The sequence below is a fragment of the Zalophus californianus genome, chromosome 7 (genome assembly GCF_009762305.2).
Source record: "Zalophus californianus isolate mZalCal1 chromosome 7, mZalCal1.pri.v2, whole genome shotgun sequence".
Classification (NCBI taxonomy): domain Eukaryota; kingdom Metazoa; phylum Chordata; class Mammalia; order Carnivora; family Otariidae; genus Zalophus; species Zalophus californianus.
Window position 1 is genome coordinate 63,120,450 of NC_045601.1, and position 20,171 is coordinate 63,140,620.

The following is a 20,171-nucleotide window of genomic DNA, read 5'->3' on the forward strand; positions in this document are numbered from 1 at the left end:
TCCGTACATAACTAGATCTGTCTTGTCCCTATTATATTTATTGTTTGATTTACCTATTTGTATCAATATCACACTGTAAGGTTTAAGAATTTTAAATGTCACTCTGTACATAACTAGATCTGTCTTGTCCCTATTATATTTATTGTTTGATTTACCTATTTGTATCAGTATCACACTGTAAGATATAAGAATGGGTTCTGCTATCTTATAGGGTAAGTCCTCCCTCACTGCTGTTTTTTAAAAATGTATTGGTTCCAAAGCAATCTTGAGAACAAAGCTGTTGGCATCATGCTCCCTGATTTCAAACTATATTACAAATCTATAGTAATTAAAATAGTGTGGTATTGGCATAAAAACAGACATGCTGATCAACAGAACAGAATGGAAAGCTCAGAAATAAACCTGTATTAGATACTTCCTCTTATATATATGTATTATGTACTATATATAATTACATATATTATATATTTTTTATACTTTTAAACTGTGAAACCCATTAATTACTATCATCTCAATTTGAAGATGAGGAGAGTAGTTTCAACCAGAGTGAGTGACTTTCACAAGGATCCACTTCTGGCAGAAGGTACGTGTCTAGGGCTTGGACTCCAGCTCAGAGGCTGTCTTTGAGTTTATTTGATATTTACTTGACATTTGTTTAGTACTTAGTATGTACCAGGCTCTGTTCAACATGATGAATACAGCAGTGAACAAAATAGACACAAATTTCTGTCCTCATAGAATTTATATTCTATTATATTGGCAGGATCCTGGGTTTATTTCATTAGTATCCTAAGATATTTAGTAATACATACCCATCATAACACTCCATTCAGAGAGATGCTTAATTCTGAGCAGCATCCTGATTATACTTTCCTTGGGGACCTGACTTCAACCATTAACAGAAGCCCAGGAGAATTCCGAGCCCAGACTTCCTGTTACTTTGCATATTTTGACAGGAAGAGCTGGAAGTCTGCATTTGTGATTTGGGTTTTATTTCCATGATGACTCCCAAGTGATGACAGCTAACTGTGCATTCCCAATGGGAGTACCTCCGCTTCTGTTCTGCTTTTTTGGGGACTTGAGCAGCACGAGGCCAGAACCAGGCAATAATGTAGCTGGCACAGGTTGGACACTCCTGAAACACTGGATCCAAATTCTACGTATATGTGCGAATTCAAAGAATCCTTTCATTCAGTAATCTCCACAGCCCCCTACACTTCCTGTAACTTCTGTCACATGTTACTTACACGCTGCTAGCTGAATGTCTAACATGCTACGGTGAGTATGGTAAAATTTCTATGAAAACGAATTTTTTACTTTCAAAATATTTTAACAGGCAGTGAGTAGAAAGTGCTACCAGAACTGTTGAAGCTCCTGGACATAATGAGCGAGAGGAAAATTTCTTGGCATCCACAGAACTATGAATATTTGGGCTATAAAGCACATCGATATAGGCATGCTTAAGTCTCAAAGATGGAAATCTTGGAGCAGCCTGCCACCTTCAGGATAACTTCCCAACTAACTCTACCAGAGAAAACTGGCTTTAGCCTCTATGAATTTCAAAGACCAATCCCAGTAAAAACACGTTTCATGATAATCAATGGTGGAAGCTATGTTCCTTGCAGTACTTTGGCTAGGATTAAGTGTTATATTTAATAATTACATCAGTTTTCTTTAAATAAAATTTCCCCTTTCTTTGATTCTTTTTAAAAAATTATTTTTATTCAATTATCTTTACATCAATTCTTTCCTTGCTTTTCACTGGTTAAAACCAACCAACCAACTTAATTTTCCTCAGGAGAGCTGAGAGCACTAAAAACAGATCTTACAGCCACAGTCTGTGGAAAATATGGTAACTTTGGAAACGCTGCTACTTCCTCGTGAGTCCTTTTTATGGATTAATGACATTTCTAAAGAATCATAAATAGAAGGAACAACACAGTAATCTGCTTAGAAATGGGGAGCCGGAGGAGGCAGAGAGAGAGAGAAAATGTGTGACACTGGTGTTTTTTTCTAATATCTTACTGGCTATTCCTTTCATTAAGTTACAGAGAAGTCTCCCTGACTTAAAAAGAATGAGAAAGGCAGGACGAATGAAAAATAGGCTAGGGAATGATGCAGTGACTCAGAACTTAATAGTATACAGAAATAACACAAATTGGTATCAAAAATAAACAGAAGAGAAAGGACAACAGGACTAAAACCGATACTGATGTAGGAAAGAACGTCAGGGTTCCGAGGGCCAAGAAAGAATTCTTGAGACGTCTTGGTGCCAAAAGGTGATTTTATGAACGCATGGGGACAGGACCTGTGGGCAGAAAGAGCTGCTGCACCGGGGTCATGGCTAATTATGTACTTTCAGGTTGGGAGGGGGTTAGGGATCGCGTAAGTCTCTAAGGAATTTTGGAAGCAAGGTTTCCGGGACCTTGAGGAGGCTAGCTACTGTTGGGGAAAGGTCATTGATTACCGTCTAATAAAGCCTTAGTCACGAGACCCTTCAGATGTATATCGGTGGGCCATACGCTTGCGGGGCTGATTGCCAACATGCATCTTGGGGGGGTTTAGAGATAAAGTTTCCAAAGGAACTTTTATACGTTAAAGTAGACGTACAGGATCCTGGGGGTGGGGGGAGGGGTTCGGGCTAGGATTGCCTTTTGCCCTTAGCAAAGTATTAACAGGGAGGCAGTTGAGTCCCTAGAGGCATGTCACTCCGCCTGTTTCAAGGACTTGTCCGTGGGCTCTAGGGCGTAAGGAAATTTAATAATTTTTCTTCTGCCTTTGTTTCCCACATCAATACAATCAAGTCAAATTGCCTTAGGAGAGCAGAATGTAAAAGATCTAGGAAAAAGAGAACAAGGTAGTCCAGAAAGCCATCAGGCAAGGGCACAGGAACATAGAGGGCATTTAAATATAAAAGAGTGAGAACAGATACTCATCGCGAAAGAATGCACTTTCTTTTTTTGGAGATTTATTTCTTTAAGTCATCTCTGCACCCAACCTGAGGCTCGAACCCAAAACCCTGAAATCAAGAGACCCACGCTGCACCCTGGGAGCCAGCCAGCGCCCCCAAAGAACACTTTCATTATTTTCCTTTCAGGAAACAGGAAAGGGCGATTTTAGGACCTTCCCTTATCCTGGTGCACTTAGTTCCATTTTTATTGGCTTTTCTTTGGCTACACTGACCTATGAAAGGACTTCAAGGTCAGTTTCCTTACGACTTTGATTCTCTACTCAGCCGGCAACTTCAGGATCACGTGGAAAGCTTGAACCAACGGCGGTGCTCACTCCGGAGGAATTAAATCCCAAAATCTGCGGTGAACCCTAACCTGGCACTGTTTTAAAGGTTCCCGCCCGAGTGCGCGAGTCTGCAGGGGTGAGAACCACCGCGGGTCGGAGCCTAAGCCCCGCCTCCTCTCGCGGGAAGCAACCAAAATTGGGCGCAAACCTCGCGCCCACAAGGGAGGCGCTCCCTTTGACACACTCAGGGCGGAGACGCGGCGTGCGCCCTCCCGACCGCTAGGGGGCGAGCCGCGCGCATTTAGCGCACATTTTCCGGCGTGTAGCCGGGTCGACCCCACGGTGCGCATGCTCGATGCGTCCCGGAGGTCGCCAGCGCCGGTGTTTTCCCACGTGCAGCGTGAAGCAGAGGACGTCATGTTGTAAGGAGATGGGGGCCTCGGTGTCTCGCGCAATCAGGAATTTCAACCTAGAGAACCGGGCGGAACGGGAAATCAGCAAGATGAAGCCCTCTCCCGCTCCCAGGCACCCCTCCACCAAGAGCCTCCTGCGAGAGCAGATGAGCTGTAAGTGGTGCAAGGGCACGTCGGAACTCCGCGCGCGGGCTCCCGGGGCGGGCTGGGCGCCGGGGGGTCTTGGTCCCGTGGCAGGGGTGACCAGGGTCGGCGGCAATGACCCGTCAGCCGAGCGCGGCGAGGTGGAGCTCCCAGGCCGTGACATTGAGAGAGTCCCAGTGCGCCTGCGGTGGAGTGACGGCTCAGCCCACTTGATAGTTCCGGAGACGGCGGCCGCTGCCCCAGTTGTCCTGGCCCTTCGAGGCTCTTATCTTTACTGTCTACCACCGACTTGCTGCAGGGAATCCCAAAATGGAAGGCCTCATGTTCTTCGGAAGGTGCACTATGGGTGTCTTCACAGAACGATGGACGCCGAGCCCGACCTAGCATTTTGATTGACATGTACAATACTTCCCGTATTGTCCGAGTGATTGTTTATTAAACAAAAAATTAAAAGTGGCTGTCTTGCGTTGTGTTAGGATCTTAGTGGAAATTTTCTTTGGTTTTAATATCGTGACATTCTTTTTCTTTCCATAGGCCATCCAGAAATTAAGGGAGAAATTGCTAGAAAAGATGACAAACTGCTGTCGTTACTAAAAGATGTGTATGTTGATTCCAAAGATCCGGTGTCTTCTGTGCAGGTAGTGTGTGTTTTAATTCAGATAAGTAATTTAACTTTTTTGTGCTCCAGGAAAACGATTAAGAGAAGTGTGGTAGGTAGTAAAAGAGAGTGAGTGCTCTGCACGTTTAAAACTGTCAGTGTAGTTGTGACCAGATTACAGTGCATTGGCAAAACTTAAGCATAGTGGTGATATTATTTCACAATTTATAGGATTTGATAAAGTACTTCTAGTGGTTGTCATTTGAATCACCAAAGGAAGGCTTTAATACTATTTTCTTATCCTTCAGTGTTTTGTTCTAATCTGAGGGATTCCTTTAGTGTTGTGTTGTTGGTGTTTGTTTTTGTTTTTTAAAGATATATTCAGTTAGGAAATGTAAAAATTGGGAGATGACGGAATACACTGGGAATCAGAACCTATATGTAAATCTGTATATAAACACCACGCACAAGTGCTTTGTATATAGTTATGAACAAAGCAGACCTACTCTTTGCTCTCAGTGCTTAGAATATTGTGAGGGACACAGATTAAACAGATGAGCAACCATAAGTACATAATTACTGATACATCTGTGAAGGACAAGTAGAGGGACCTGTTTGTGATTGGATGGGGTGGCTTCTGAGAAAGTGACATCTAAGCCCCAGCCTGAAGGATGAGTCAGAGTTAACTAGATGAGTTTGTTGGGGCAGGCAGGTTCTAAGTAGGGGGAAGAGTTTGATTAAAGGAGAGAGAAGTGCCAATGACAACTCCCAGATTGCTTTCCATTCTAAAGTTCTCTGGTACTCTGTCTACATAGGCAATACTGTTTGCACAGATAGAGTTATTAATATAATTTTCATTAGATAAGTGAAATAAAGTTCATGTAAAATAAGGTTTGTGAGTTGTTGCGTATAATAGCAATTATAGGGTTCATTTATCACCAGATGTTCCCATAAAAAAGAAGTGTTGCTGTTCATGTTCTTTGTGTTGAGAATACTTCCATCAATAACAGGTGTTGAATAATACTTCCAACTGTTGTTTCTCATGCTATACTAAATCATGCATTCAAAAATTGGCCCTTGGGGAGTGAAAAAAATTTAACAGTTTTTACAAATATAGTTACATAGATACAATACATAGAGAGATACACAGTGGTATTAAAATTTTATGGGGGGTATTAGGAAAAGTCTGAAAAGACGCATGGGGGAACGACAATGAAGAAGTTGAAGTACCTGTTTATGTTTTGTCCCCTTTTCTCTTTTGGGTAGTTCCTAGTTTTCTTAATGATTTGTGATGTCTCTATAGACATTAGTGGTATCATGTCAAATAATTTGTTTTTGCATGGCTTTTTAACTTAATGCTGTTCAGAATTCCGTCAAATATGTTGGCCTTTTTGTTCTTCATGGTATTGGAAGTCTGGACTCAACTCTAACATGAAAACGGTTTTCTGTATTTTCTTTCAGTACTTTTATGACTGTATATTTTATATTAAAGTCTTTATTTGGCAATAAATGTAGTGTTTGGTGTGTGGAGATCTTTTCTCCTAGATGGTCAGTTGTCTAAATACAATTTATTGAATAACCCAGTCTTTTCTCCACTCACTTAAAATGCTAATACATACAAGTCTGTTTATGGATTCATCAGTTCTAGTTATTTTTCTATTTTAACACTAGGATCATATTATATTAATTAATGGAGCTTTGTAATGTGTCTTGATATCTTTTTCCCCAAAAGTTTCATGGCTGTTGTCACACTTTTTTTTCCCCTGCAGATGAACTTGAGAATCACATTGTCAGGTTCTTTAATTAGTTAATTAAAAAGATTTATTTATTTGAGGGGCACCTGGTTGGCTCAGTCGTTAAGCATCTGCCTTCGGCTCAGGTCATGGTCCCGGGGTCCTGGGATCGAGCCCCGCATCGGGCTCCCTGCTCCGCGGGAAGCCCGCTTCTCCCTCTCCCACTCCCCCTGCTTGGGTTCCCTCTCTTGCTGTGTCTCTCTCTGTCAAATAAATAAAATCTTAAAAAAAAAAAATCTTTAAAAAAACATATTATTTGAGAGCACGCATGCGTGTGCTTAAGCGCAGGGTGGCAGGGGGTGCTGTGTGGGGGAGCTTGGGGGTGGCATTTCTCAATCAGACTCCCCCCTGAGTGCAGAGCTCTATGCAAGGCTCATCTCACAACCCTGAGATCCTGACCTGAGCCGAAATCAAAGAGTCAAATGCTTAACTGACTGAGCCACCCAGGCACCCCTCAAATTGTCTCGTTCTTTAATAAGTCTGGTTTGGATTCTGAGTGTAATTGGAATGTGTAGATTAATTTGAGAATTAGCATCTTTGTATTACTGAATCTTTGGGGGATAGAGGGAAAGCTGTTACTGTGGGATCTTTTTTCACCCTAAGTTTTTAAACTATTAATTGCCAGTGTGTCAAAAAGTGAGTGATTTTTGTATTGCAGCTACCCGCATTGCGAAGTTATTATTGGTTTTACAGTTGATTCTGTTATTTCTCTGAAGATACTATCATCAGCGTAGAATTACAGTTTTCCTTTCTCATATTTATATTACTTTTATGTGTAGCGTTAGCATAGCAGTGAAAGCTGGTATTCTGCCCTCTTCCTTCACACAGGGTGCCTCTGCTGTTTCAGCATTAATTACAATAAAATGGTAAGGTTTCTGATTAAAAAATACCTCTGTCACATTTGAGACTTTTATTTTTAACTTGCTAAGAGTCTTAATCAAAAGAGGATGTTGAATTTTATCAAGTTTTTCTGAGTGTCATAATTTCAGTATTTAATGTTCATCAGAAGGGAAATTTGAATTAAGGTAGATATGGAGTAGAAGGACTACCTGGGGATGTAAAGTTAAGAGAGGCTTTGAGTTTTGGAAAGTGAAGAAGTTGGGAAGAGTGTTTCAAATCAAAGTTAACAGTGTAAAGGTAGGAGTGTGTGATGCCTCTGAGAAGAGTTCATTACAGTCAGGGGAGAGCCTGACAATACGTTTGGGAGAAATGGGGTAGGATGGAGGTAATAGGGACCCAGTCAGGAAGGTCCGTATTTGTTGTGCTAAGGAATTTGCATTTTATCTTGAGGACAGTGGGAAGTCTTTGAAGAGTTTCACATCAGATTGGCTTCAGAATGGGCTGGGAGGGAACAAAATGCATTTCATTCAGTCACAGGACACCATCTGGGAGGCTTTTGTAGCCCTTCCCACAAGATTCATTGGCTTGGACTAGGGTGATGTCATGACGGGAAGAGAAGTGAATGTGGGTTTAAGAGGGACTTAGAAGTCACTATCAAGGGGCACCTTAACCTCAGTTGGTTAAGCGTCTGCCTTCGGCTCAGGTCATGATCCCAGGGTCCTGGGATCGGGTCCCTCATTGGGCTCCCTGCTCAGTGGGGAGCTTGCTTCTGCTTCTGCCTGCAGCTCCCCCTGCTTGTGCTTGCTCTCTTTCTGTGTCAAATAAATAAATAAAATCTAAAAAAAAAAAGAAGAAGAAGTAGTCATATCAACAGGATTTGGTCCTTGATTGTGAGGGAGAGGGAGATGTCAAGTATAACAGAGGCTTTAAGTTTTGGAATGGGATATGGAGGGAAGTGATACTGGTCACGGGAGATGGAGAATATGGGGATAGAATTGGATTTTCAGAGGAAAGGGTTAAGTTCAGTTTTATGTTGATTTTGAGGTGATTGTAGATTAAAAAAAATTTTTTTTTTTATAGATTTTATTTATTTATTTGAGAGAGAGAATGAGATAGAGAGAGAGCACGAGAGGGAAGAGGGTCAGAGGGAGAAGCAGACTCCCCGCTGAGCAGGGAGCCCGATGCGGGACTCGATCCCGGGACTCCAGGATCATGACCTGAGCCGAAGGCAGTCGCTTAACCAACTGAGCCACCCAGGCACCCGAGGTGATTGTAGATTTAAAGAATTTTTTAAAATATTTTTTAAAGTTTTTTATTGAGAGAGAGAACGTGTATGCACATGCGTGTGCAGGGGGAGGGGGAGAGTGAGAGAGAATCCTCAAGCAGACGCCCTGCTGAGTGCAGAGCCCAGTGTGTGGGGCTGGATCTCACAACCCTGAGATCCCAGCCTGAGCCGAAATCAAGGGTTGGATGCTCAACCAACTGAGCCACCCAGGTGCCCCATTGAGGTGCTTGTAGAGATTATCCAAGTAAAGATGCCCATTAGACTTTTGGGAATTTAGATCTGTAAGTAAGAAGAAAGGTCTAGGTTTGAGATCACTTTTGGAAGTTATTAACATATAGGTAGTAATGAAGCCCAAGGGGTATGTGGGATTACTTCAGTAGAATGTAAGCAGTAAAAAGAGGGCCTGGGCCAGAATTTGGAGCACGCTGACCTTCAGGGGGCAGCTGAAGGAAAACAAGTCTACAAGAAGAAAGAAGGAACCACTGGCGAGACAGATGGAAACTTAGGAGGAGGAGTGTCATGGAAACCAAAGGGAGAGATGATTATGGGTGTGTTGGAGTGGTCAGCAGCATCAGATGCTCTCGTGAGTCATATAAAGCCTAAAAATTGTCCTCTGCATTGAGATCTAATCCTGGATTGGAAATCACAGATATCAATTATCTTGAAGGCTCAACTAAGAAGGAAACTGGCCATAAAAGAAGTGTTGGTTCTTGGGCGCCTGGGTGGCTCAGTTGGTTAAGCAACTGCCTTCAGCTCAGGTCATGATCCTGGAGTCCCGGGATCAGGTCCCGCATCGGGCTCCCTGCTCAGCGAGGAGCCTGCTTCTCCCTCTAACCCTCCCTCCTCTCATGTACTCTCTCTCTCTCTCTCTCATTCTCGTTCTCTCAAATAAATAAATAAATAAATCTTTAAAAAAAAAAAAAAAAAAGAAGTGTTGGTTCAGGTTTGGTGGGCATTTTTTTTTTTTTAAGATTTTATTTATTTATTTGACCTAGACACAGTGAGAGAGGGAACACAAGCAGGGGGAGTGGGAGAGGGAGAAGCAGGCTTCCCGCTGAGCAGGGAGCCCAATGCAGGGCTGGATCCCAGGACCCTGGGATCATGACCTGAGCCGAAGGCAGATGCTTAACGATTGAGCCACCCAGGTGCCCCTTGGTGGGCATTTTTAAAAGGTAGTGACTTACGGCATTTTTATATTTTGACCAAATAGCAGCAGTAGGCAGGGTGCAATTGAAAGAAAAAGGAAAAAGGAATGATTGGCATGGCCAAGTAATGAACAACACACAGAGCACAATGCAGGGATTGCACTTGGTTGGGACAGACAGATGGAAAGATAAGTATGCATATGTTGTTTTGGGTCTGTTGGGTATTGGAAGCACAAGTTTATTTTCTCTCAAGGCAGGATCTCTAGCAATATTTGAATTCATTTAAGGTGTTTGGAGGCATTGAATATGAAATACAAAACTAGGAAATGGAGATTTTCGAGTAAGATCTCAGGGCATCAGAATTCTGCCCTTGTAAAGCAGTTTTAATCTAATCCATTCATTTTTGTTTTTTTTTTTTAAGATTTTATTTATTTATTTGATAGAGAGAGGGAGAGCACAAGCAGATGGAGTGGCAGGGAGAGGGAGAAGCAGGCTCCCCACTGAGGAAGGAGCCCAACGTGGGGCTCGATCCCAGGACTCTGGGATCATGACCTGAGCCGAAGGCAGCCGCTTAACTGACTGAGCCACCCAGGCGCCCCTTTGTTGTTCTTTAATATACATGAAATAATGCGGTGAGTGGATGGTATACATTCAGTTGTTATTTTCTAGAACGACCTAAATTTCTTAATGGTGATTGAGCTATAGTTATGTAATGGCAGGGGGGCAAAAGTACCATCAAATTATGTGTCATTGTAATGAGAAAATGTAGTTTGGAGAAGCATGTGTAGTATTTATTTGAAGTAGTGGGGATTTGAGAAGCGTGGAAGGAGATGTCAAATCTTTTCTCTCTCTTGTCTTGAAAGACTTGTTTTTGTTTTTGATACTAGGTAAAAGATGGTGGAACACGTCAAGAGCCAAAGGAGTTCAGATTGGCAAAAGGCGGTGACTTTAACATGATAAGTATCAAGAACATTCCCAAAGGCAAAATATCCATTGTAGAGGCATTGACACTTCTCAATAATCATAAACTTTATCCGGAAACGTGGACTGCTGAGAAAATAGCAGAAGAGTACTATCTAGAACAGAAAGATGTAAAATCCCTTCTCAAGTATTTTGTTACTTTTGAAGTCAGAATCTTGCCCCCTGAAGACAAGAAAGCGATACCATCAAAATGAAGAAAATTTTGAAATTACTTTTCCTATATGTAGTCCCCGTTCCCATGCCCTGTTTAGTTTCTCGTTTTCAGCATGTTAAATTATACAAATTAATGAATGTTTAAAGCTCCCTTCTTGGGAGAGCGTACTATTTATTGGGCTTTGCTGAGTTTTCAGGATTGCTGATCGAATGAATTTTGTTTCTTGTGCAGTTTAATTTGGTTTAGGTATATGTTCATATGTAATATCAGCAAGCCTAATCAGCATATATATAAATTTATGATAAAAAACTTAAAGTGTAATTTTAGGCAAATCATATCATCAGCTTTTAGACTGGTCATATGGCCTCTTGGGAAATGTCCTGAATCTTTCATTTAACATTGAAAGTTTCGCCGTCCAATTTAGGTGGTTAATTTATTCTTCCTGTGGAATTGTGAAAGTAAGAGTTTTCCTAACTCTTAGGACTGTGATCTTTTCTTGTTAGGGAAAGGGAGACTTGACAGCGAGGTAGGATAACAGTATTTCCCAAATGAAAGCAGGCAGGAAAGTGGATACAAAATCAATAGAAAGTACATTTTATTATTACAGGGAATAAGAGCGAGGACTTCTCTTGTTTTGAACTGTTTTATTTAAGTATGGAATAACTTCTTAAAATTATAAAAAGGAATTGGTATTTACATAATTTTAGCAATCTCTGTTTTGACAACAGATCCAAAAGCTTTCAGAGAGGCAGGTAGTTGTGGGACAGTCACTTCTCTGGATTTAATATAGAAATATAAGAAAATTGTAAAGGGTTAAATCACAGAACCATGGTAAAGGAAATTTAGTGACGAATTATATATATGTTTTCTAATTTAAATGCTGGTTGAAAGAGAGGAAAAAATTGCAAGAAGTTTAAAATTTGAACATTGGAAGGGACCTGGGAAATTACTGCTTCATCCATTGGACCAACTTAAAAGAGTACAGTGTGTACCAGTGCTAGGGTCTTGAGTGAGATCATCGAAGTTTAGCTGTGTCGTATTACCACTTGTGGGATCTTGGGTAGATTGTGTAACCTCTTTGAGACTGAATTTCCTCTATGAAATGAGTATAATGCTGCCTTATTTAAATCTAATGGTTACTGTGAGGATAAATGATAATAAAGGACTGAAAGAATATGACTTATTTTTTGCAGTTAAGAACAGAGGGCTGGGGAAGTTTCATGACTTGTTTAGGATTATTATCTCGTTTATGACATAGCTGGGCCCAGAATCTAGGTTTTCAGATTCCTCGTGGCATGTTTTTTTTTGCTGTGCCAAAAAGAAGCTTATTTCAGAAGAGCAGAAAGTGCAAGTTGTAGGAACATTGGAGAATGTGGTAAGAAAAATTCCAGGTTATCTGTGTCTTTCTAAAGGAAGGCAGACATTTGCTACTTCCCAGAGATTCCCTTGGAAATGGTCTGGAAGATGCTGAGGAATTCAGCATGATGATGGAATGAAGCATTTGCAATGCTGAGAAGGGAAAAATGGACTGAGATGGGAATTTTTAAACATGTTTTCAGCAGCAGTTTCTCTATGTGAATAAACTGTATCTTGTTTATTGTGGTTCAAAACAGTTCTTTTAAGAAAACAACTGTATAAAATTGCATTTTAAAACTCTGGTAAATTAGTCATCAAAACTGCTTTCCTTTATCAAATAAAGGTCAGTACTTGAATTACTAAGACTGCTATTTCTGAGCCATCTTCCCTATTCAAATCTATACTGTGGTTAGGCTTCTGTAAATCTGGCTGTTATATGATGTCACATGATCAAATAAAGTACTTCCCAAATCTTCTATTGGTCTCTCACTGCTCTTTATTGTATGGAGAGCGTTTGGGTAGTAGTGATGTCACAGAAAGCATGGAGTTTAGATTCAGAAAACCTGGGTGTAGATCTCAGCATTGCCATTAGCCATGTGATCTCTGAAGTGAAATGGGTAATAATTGAGAACATCTTAAAAGCAATGACTAGGGCGCCTGGGTGGCTCAGTTGGTTAAGTGACTGCCTTCGGCTCAGGTCATGATCCCCGAGTGCCGGGATCAAGGCCCGCACTAGGCTCCCTGTGCAGCGGGGAATCTGCTCCCTCTGACCCTCTCCCCTCTCCTGCTCTCTCTCTCTCTCTCTCTCAAATAAATAAAATAGGAAGAGAAGTACTATAAACCATATTTTACGGGAAATTGAAGCACAAAGATCTAAACTTCAAAGATTACCTAGTAAGTGTTGGAACCCGGATTTAAACCTTAATAGGTTATTTTCAAAACCCTGTGCTCCTAAATGCTCTACTGTGTTACCCCTCTGGGATTGTAAGAATTAACTGATGGCGCTCAAGGTGCAGGACTACTCAGTGCCCACTGTATATGAGAATCATTGAACAACATGTCTGGGCCCTCTCTGCTGTCACAGACTGGTTTAATAAGATGCCTTTGTTGATGGGCTCTAGGTCAGGGATGTTTTTAAAAAATATTTAATGACTAGTGTGGCAGCAGACTGTTCAGTGTGAGCTGACCATCTGTGCAGATTGAATAGCCACAGTGTCTGGACATAAGGTTATTGTGAAGAAAAGGAAGGAGCAGGAGATAGGGTGGCTTTGAAGGAGAGAAGCTCTCCAGAGCATGAAGAAGGGAAGAGGAAAGAATTCCTGGAGATGAAAAGATTTGGCATTAGAAAGGTTAGGAGAGGAGGAAGGTTAATTATTGGGTGGGCAGGAGGACTGAGGTCCAGAGAGCCTATAAAAGCTGCCCAAGTGGGTAGATGTGGCAAAGTTCTACGATAAACAGGGTTTCCCTATCATTTATTCCCAAACTGGGACACTTGAAAGTGAAAAGGGCATCAGTTGCATTAGGACAATAGGGGTGATAGCATAAACTGGAATGTCTTAGATAAACTAGGAGGTGTGGTCATCCTAACCACAAAAGGCACTAACAGGAGGTCTTGAAGGACATCTCGCCATTAACCACTCAGGAATGGCCCCTCTCATGGACATCCCCTCAATATCTACTCCATGCCCTTAAACACCCATAATCCCAAGAAAAAGAGGGTGGGGCCCTGGACAATTAGTGGTGGTGTGATTAGGAAGCTTCTGTACCCATAACTGCAGGTATTGAACTGAAGCAGCTTTAAGCACCCTGAACTGGGTCCGTGCTCTAAGATAGTTTGTCGGGGGCAAGTTGAAAATCTGTAAGAAATGGGGCACATATAAAGGATTAAAGGAGCTTTATGCATCTTAAATAGCCATCACTCATTGCTTGATAGCTACTCTATCTTGCTTGTCCTGACAAAGACCAATCCATTAAACACTTTGAGAGAAGGAATATCTGTTTATCTGGATACTCCATTTCTTCTGCTTTAGGAGTAATAGGACTGAGTTACTTGTTAGGAGAAAAGATGAAATATCAGAAGCACTTAGATCTAAATCCCCCTATAAAAACGAAAGCTTTACATTCAGAGCATGTGGGTCACTAATTCCGTGGTCTTTCTTTGCCATTGTTGGTGCTCCAACAGGAGAACTGTGTCTCAGGAACACAGGTGAGTACAGTTGTAGAAGACTAGCTCACAGTTAGAGGAAAAGAATCCTGAGCCAACAGGAGGTTCTGTAAGTTTTTACTGTGTTGGTGTAAAGTATATAGTAGGTAAATTGCTTCCTTTTTGCTTCCTGTGGGGAAAAGAGCAACAGATGGGTGTTATAAAGATGAATTAATTTGGGAACAGGAATTTAGTCAAAATGGGATAAGCCAGGACTTGGGAGTTGAGTAGTAATGCCTGACATGAAAGGAAATAGATCACAGTGCACAGTCTCAATGAGCAGGAAAATTTCTCAGTTGTGCGAGGGAATATAACCTTTGGAAGAGTTCATCTAATTTTGAAAGAAGAAAACCACGACAGTGCTACCTGACTGACCATATAGTCTGCTTATGGGTCCAAAGCGAGTAAGCTAATAAGAGGATGTAGGTGAAGTGAAGGATTGTTTACTGATAGCCAGACCTGGGAAGAGAGGGGGCCACCGAGGAAAAAAAAAACAATGTTTTATGGATTTCTAAAATAAGCCTCAGGCCTTTCTCTTATTTCAGAAAGAAGTATTGATTAAATTTAATACATGTATGTTTGGTAGTAAAAATTCCGTTTAGAGATAATGATTTTGAGCAATTTTTCTATTTTAGTATAGTTTGAAACACCTAGGTGAAATATCATAGCCAAATTTTTCTTTAAATGTCTTCCTGCATTTTGAGGTAAGCATAATACAAATCGTGCAATAATTTAACTGAACTATGTAATGATTATTTTATTTTAGAATTATCTATAACTTCCTTTCATTTTTCAGTAATGATCATTACATAGTGGTGTATTTTTGTATAACATTTTCTTTTATTTTTTTTCAATAGGTGGTATTATGATTTCACATATAGGTGATGAGTATGTAAACAGATGCTGCTTTTTAATTACCCAAATAAAAAACAATACAAATGGGCTCCTATTTATTATTAAGATTAGTGTAGAGAAACCCTTGCATAGAACATTCAACTCTTGTTAACTCTATTCATTGTTCCTTAGGTTGTTACCCATTCATTATTCAGTCATTTCTGTATTAGCCTTCCTGCTGGTGCTGGTCTGCAACTGATGCTATTGGTTCAGAGAAGGAGCTTAGAAATGGAAAAACCACTTAAAATTTGAAAGAAAGAAGTGAGGGGAAGGGAGGGAGGGAGATAGGGGAAGGAAAAGGGAGAGAGGCAGAGATAGATTATTTTTTGCTTTATAAATATCCCAGAAATACCACAACATCACTAAAGTAAAATGAGTACCTTTTCTCCTCTTGGGTTATTTTTTTTATTACATCCTTTGCCTTTATTGCTGGCCCTGGTACTTCAGGAGGACTGGCAAAAGGTAAGATAAAAGACTTTTTGAAGGTCTAGATTTAAGAGATTTTAAAGCCTCAAAACAACATCCTTAATGAGGCCTTTAAATATTTAGGTTGCCACGTTCTATTTTTTTAAGAGACCCACTTTTAGGTAGGTCAAATGTGTGACCCACTTCTGAATGTAGATATAAGATTAATAGCACGTGTTTTTTTTTTTTTAAACATTCTCTACTTTCTCAGGTAACTTATTAAGCAAAAAGAAGACACTTAAACTTTGTTTAATAGTTTTTTAAAAGTGGCCTTTCAGGTCATTTCCTCAAATCAATAATATTGCTAATTATTCAGTTATTTATTCATTCACCACAAATGTTTATTGATCTATCTATGATGTGCCAGGTACTATTCTAGAAGCTTGGGATGCAGCTGGGAAGATAAAGTCTCACGGAGCTTACAGTTTCAGTGTTGGCTGCTATTTCAGTTATCTGTTGCTATTGCACAGCAAACCATCTCAAAACCTAGCAGCTTAAGACAATTCGTTACTATGTCTCATAGTTTTGCAGATTGTTGGAGCTTAGCTAGGCCGTTCTCCCTTGGGATCTCATGCAGTGGTGGCTGGGGCTGGTGTCATCTGAAGGCTAAACTGGGCTGGGTATCCAAGATGGCCACTCCTATGGCAGGCAGCCTATGAAAGTTCAATTAAGAATGGATTAGAACATCCATAGGCAAGCGCTCCATGTGGCCTGGGCTTCCTGTAGCTCTGCAAGTGGCGGGGTTCCAAAAGCAAACCTAGCAGGACAAAGAAAGCAGAATCGTCAGAGCATCACTCCTTATTCTCCTTGTCAGAGCAGTCAAAGAGCCTGCCGCGATTCAAGGGTAGAGGACATACATAGTCCACGCTTCTCTATGGGAAAAGTGTCAAAGAATTTCTTGCCATCTTTGCCCTTCCTGATATGATGCACTGCGCAGTGCATCATATCAGGAAGGGCTTGCTGCCAATCTGTCTCATTTTGATGGTGTTAACTTTGATAGCTAGGTGAAGGTGGCATCTGTCATTTTCTCTGTAAAATGACTGTTTCTTCCCTTTTAATTAATAAGATACTGACTAGGAAGGGGAATGAGAGGTACTAGAAGCATTCTCTGTCTTGAACTGGGTGGACAATGCATTAGTATATACATATGTACAAATACATACATCAAGATGTGCATTTCAAATTAAAGTATTTTACATATTTTAGTTTATTATGCTTAATATCTCAATAAAAAAATTAAAAATCAAAGTTGCAATCTTCATTTTCCTCTCTTGCCCAGTTGTACTTTGCTTGGCTGGTTTGGCAGTGATTCCGCTAGCCTCTCAATTACAAAGACTGAACAACTCAGATACCTCAGTCTGTTCTCTAACTCACCCCCCACCCCACCCCCTTCAGCTTTCGGCCTCAGTCATGACTCTATAATTTGTTTTCCAACTGGCATCCAGACTGATTTTTTCTTTAAAAATGCAAATGAGAAACAGTTGCTCCCCTGCTTTAAATTCATCCCATCAGCCCTAGGATAAAATGCAAATTTATTAAATTATAAGGCTCTCCAGGTCTGCTTAATCTCTCCAAACTCATCTCTCACAACTTTCTCTGTGTGAACTCCAGCCTTTCCAATGAAGTTTCCTACTGATGTATATATTTACCTATGACCCAAAGTGCAAAATAACACCTCAGTGGTTTATTGAACGGTAATTTAGTTCAGTTCTGTTGAATGAGTATTCCTGAGTATTAATTGAGTGCGATCGCTGAGCTGGGTACAGAGGTAAGAGTCCTGGTAAGGAATCAACACAGCCCTTGCTTCTTGTTCAGATAAGAGTACCAATTACCCCACTACAGGGCAGAATTTTAATAAGTGCCCTTAGAAGGATAAACAATGCAATGGGAGTTCAAAGGAGGGAGAGATGAGAACCTTCTGGAGCAGGGTTTATTTGCCTTAATTAATGCCATTGTCCTAAGGAGAAGGAAGCTGCCATTTACGGGGGCGGGGGGTGGGGTGGGGAGGAAATCATATAAAAGTAATTAGTGCATCAAAGAATGAAGTTTCCAGAGAGCCCAGTCCCTCTGGCTCTAAGGTGTGTTTGGTGACTGCAGGCAGGTTTCCCATTCCCTGTGAACACACTTCTACTTTTCTTGAGAGGCTATTGAAAGCACTTGCCTTTTGTGTGGCTTTGATTTTCTTATGCTGGTAGATACTGTTTCTATTTTTAATTTCTCCTTGCAGAGCACGGCTGTGGCTGGTGCGGTATAGGCTGAGACTCTCACTGTGACACTCACTACGGGGGCTTTTGTGCGGGACCAAACATGCTATCCAGAGATGTTTGCGGAGAAGGTGTGACCTCTAGCAAAGTCCCAGATCTTCCTACTTCATTAGCTACCTAATGGCCCTTTTTTTACCTATTTATATTTATCTACATCAGAGTCCTTTGATTACATAGCTGCTATAGAAGAGCCGATTATACTGGTTTGTTAGGACTCTGCCATAACAGAGTACCACAGACCTGGTAGCCTAAAGGACAGAAATTTTCTCACAGTTCTGGAGTCTAGAAGTCTGAGATCCAAGTGTGAGCAGGGTTGTTTCTTCTGGGCCTCTCTCCTTAGCTTAAAGATAGCCGCCTTTTCCCTGTGTCTTCACAAGGTCTTTCCTCTATACCTGTCTGTGTCCCAATCTCCTCCTTTTATAAGAACACCAGCATATTGGATGGGGGCCCACCCTAATCTCCCTTAACCTTAATTGCCTCTTTGAAGGCCCTTTCTCCAAATACGGTCACATTCTGAGGTGCTTTGGGGTAGGACTTAGACACATCAATTTTGAGGGAACACAATTCAACCCGTAACACTGACCTATGTCAGATTTTAGCTGCATATAATTATTTTTTAGGGATATAATTCGATCTTGGTGTCTTTTACATTGCATAAAATTCAATTTAGTTTATGCTGCCGTTTCGTCTTAACATTTCTGTTAATGATAACTGGGTGCAGTGCCCATTGAAACATCTAGTGCTGGGTGGTATCTTAGGATAAGGTCCAACTCTTTTTGTTTTGCAGGTTCAGGTATGGTGTGTAAAGTCAAATAATTAAAAGCAGAGGGTAGAACTCAGGGTCTTGATTCCCTGATTTACCATGCAATGCTACACCCATCTTGTAACAGCACTTAATTTCCTAAAAATTACCTGGAAACGCTACAAGATTTTAGAGTCTTTTGTCCTTGGAAATAAAATTAGTAGCAGGTCTAGTTTTAGCCTTACGGCTTCTAATTCAAAGCACTAAGACTTATTAGTGGTTTGAAAATATTCACAACCCGTATGTAATACCTGTGATAATTTTTCATGAGTGAATTAGAGGTTACGGAGCATATGAACAAGGCACACCTGTGTTCAAATGTCAGCTTCTCCACTGATTAACAAGTTACTTAAACATTCTCAGTTTCATCTCCCCACCAATGAAGTTCCCCCACTGCTTACTTAGCTGTGAGGATATATCAAAATAACAAGAAATAAATATCTTCACGATCTTCAGAATAGAACAAAAGTCACATCATCATAGCAATGTACCATTTTAATACATTTCCCTACCATAACCAATAATGATTAAAAATACTGGTTTCTAGGTCTATGACAAAATTTCTTTCTTGCTCTTATTTTCTTTACAAAAGCTTTGTAAATTTGAATCCTTGCTACTTCACAAGTGTCCCCAGATTTATGAACTTTTACTACAATTTTGAATTTTTTTCAGAATTCATAATACAGTTTATGAGTATAAAATAAAGTGGTTTCACTGAGAATTTAATCAATGAAAAGGAAAGAGAATTCTATAAAAGAATGTCAAATGATTTGAGGTAACATGAGAGATAGTAGGAGATGTAAAACATTGGAGAGAAGATTAATTTTTTTTAGATTGATTTATTTAAGGCAGGGAGACCACAAGCGGGGGAGGGGAGGAAGAGAGGCAGAGGGAGAGAATCTCAAGCAGACTCCACGCTGAGTGCAGAGCCCGACATGGGGCTCGATCCCATGACCCTGAGATCATGACCCAAGCTCAAACCAAGAGTCAGATGCTTAACCAACTGAGCCACCCAGTGCCCCGAAAAGATTAATTCTTAAACATTTAACTTGATACACAGTGTAATATAGTCAGGATCCATCACTTGAGATTTTAGTCTTTGGCAGTACTAGATAGAAGCAGACCATTTAAATTAAGGTGATCTCTAGGAAGAAAGCAAGCAATAGTTATCTCAGCAAACTGTTAGTTTGAGGCAAGTATTGGTAACACATTTAACTTGTTCTGGAGAACAATTTGCTTTTAAAATCCAAAATTGCTTTAAAGACTTAGTATATTGCTATGTATTTGAGGAGATTGTGCTTATTACAGATGCATGATTATCTCTTCTTTCTCCAATTGGACTTCTATTTAAAACAGAAGGATGTGTATGTTTACACAGCTTTGCTTGTCCTGTGAACTTACAAAGGATAAAAAACTGCACTCCTTTAAAATGATTGTCAGTAGCATGGCTTCCACCTTTGTTACTTTGATGTGGGACGTTTCCATCTGACTCCAATGATGGTAAATTTTTATGAAATGAATAATCTGTGGGAAGCCCAAAAGTAAAACCTTTTATTCCTTTGTAGAGTACTATAAATGTATAAAGCACTGAGTTTAT

At 40.5% G+C, this 20,171-nt stretch overlaps 1 protein-coding gene across 1 annotated transcript; it reads left to right on the forward strand.

Moving 5' to 3' along the window:
- Positions 1–3,585: 3,585 nt before the first annotated feature.
- Positions 3,586–12,416, forward strand: NDUFAF4 (NADH:ubiquinone oxidoreductase complex assembly factor 4). Its single transcript, XM_027603406.2, has 3 exons — positions 3,586–3,803; positions 4,329–4,432; positions 10,343–12,416. Exons 1-3 carry the CDS (start codon positions 3,593–3,595, stop codon positions 10,628–10,630), a joined length of 603 nt encoding a protein of 200 aa, XP_027459207.2. The 5' UTR covers positions 3,586–3,592; the 3' UTR covers positions 10,631–12,416.
- The last annotated feature ends 7,755 nt before the right edge of the window (positions 12,417–20,171 follow it).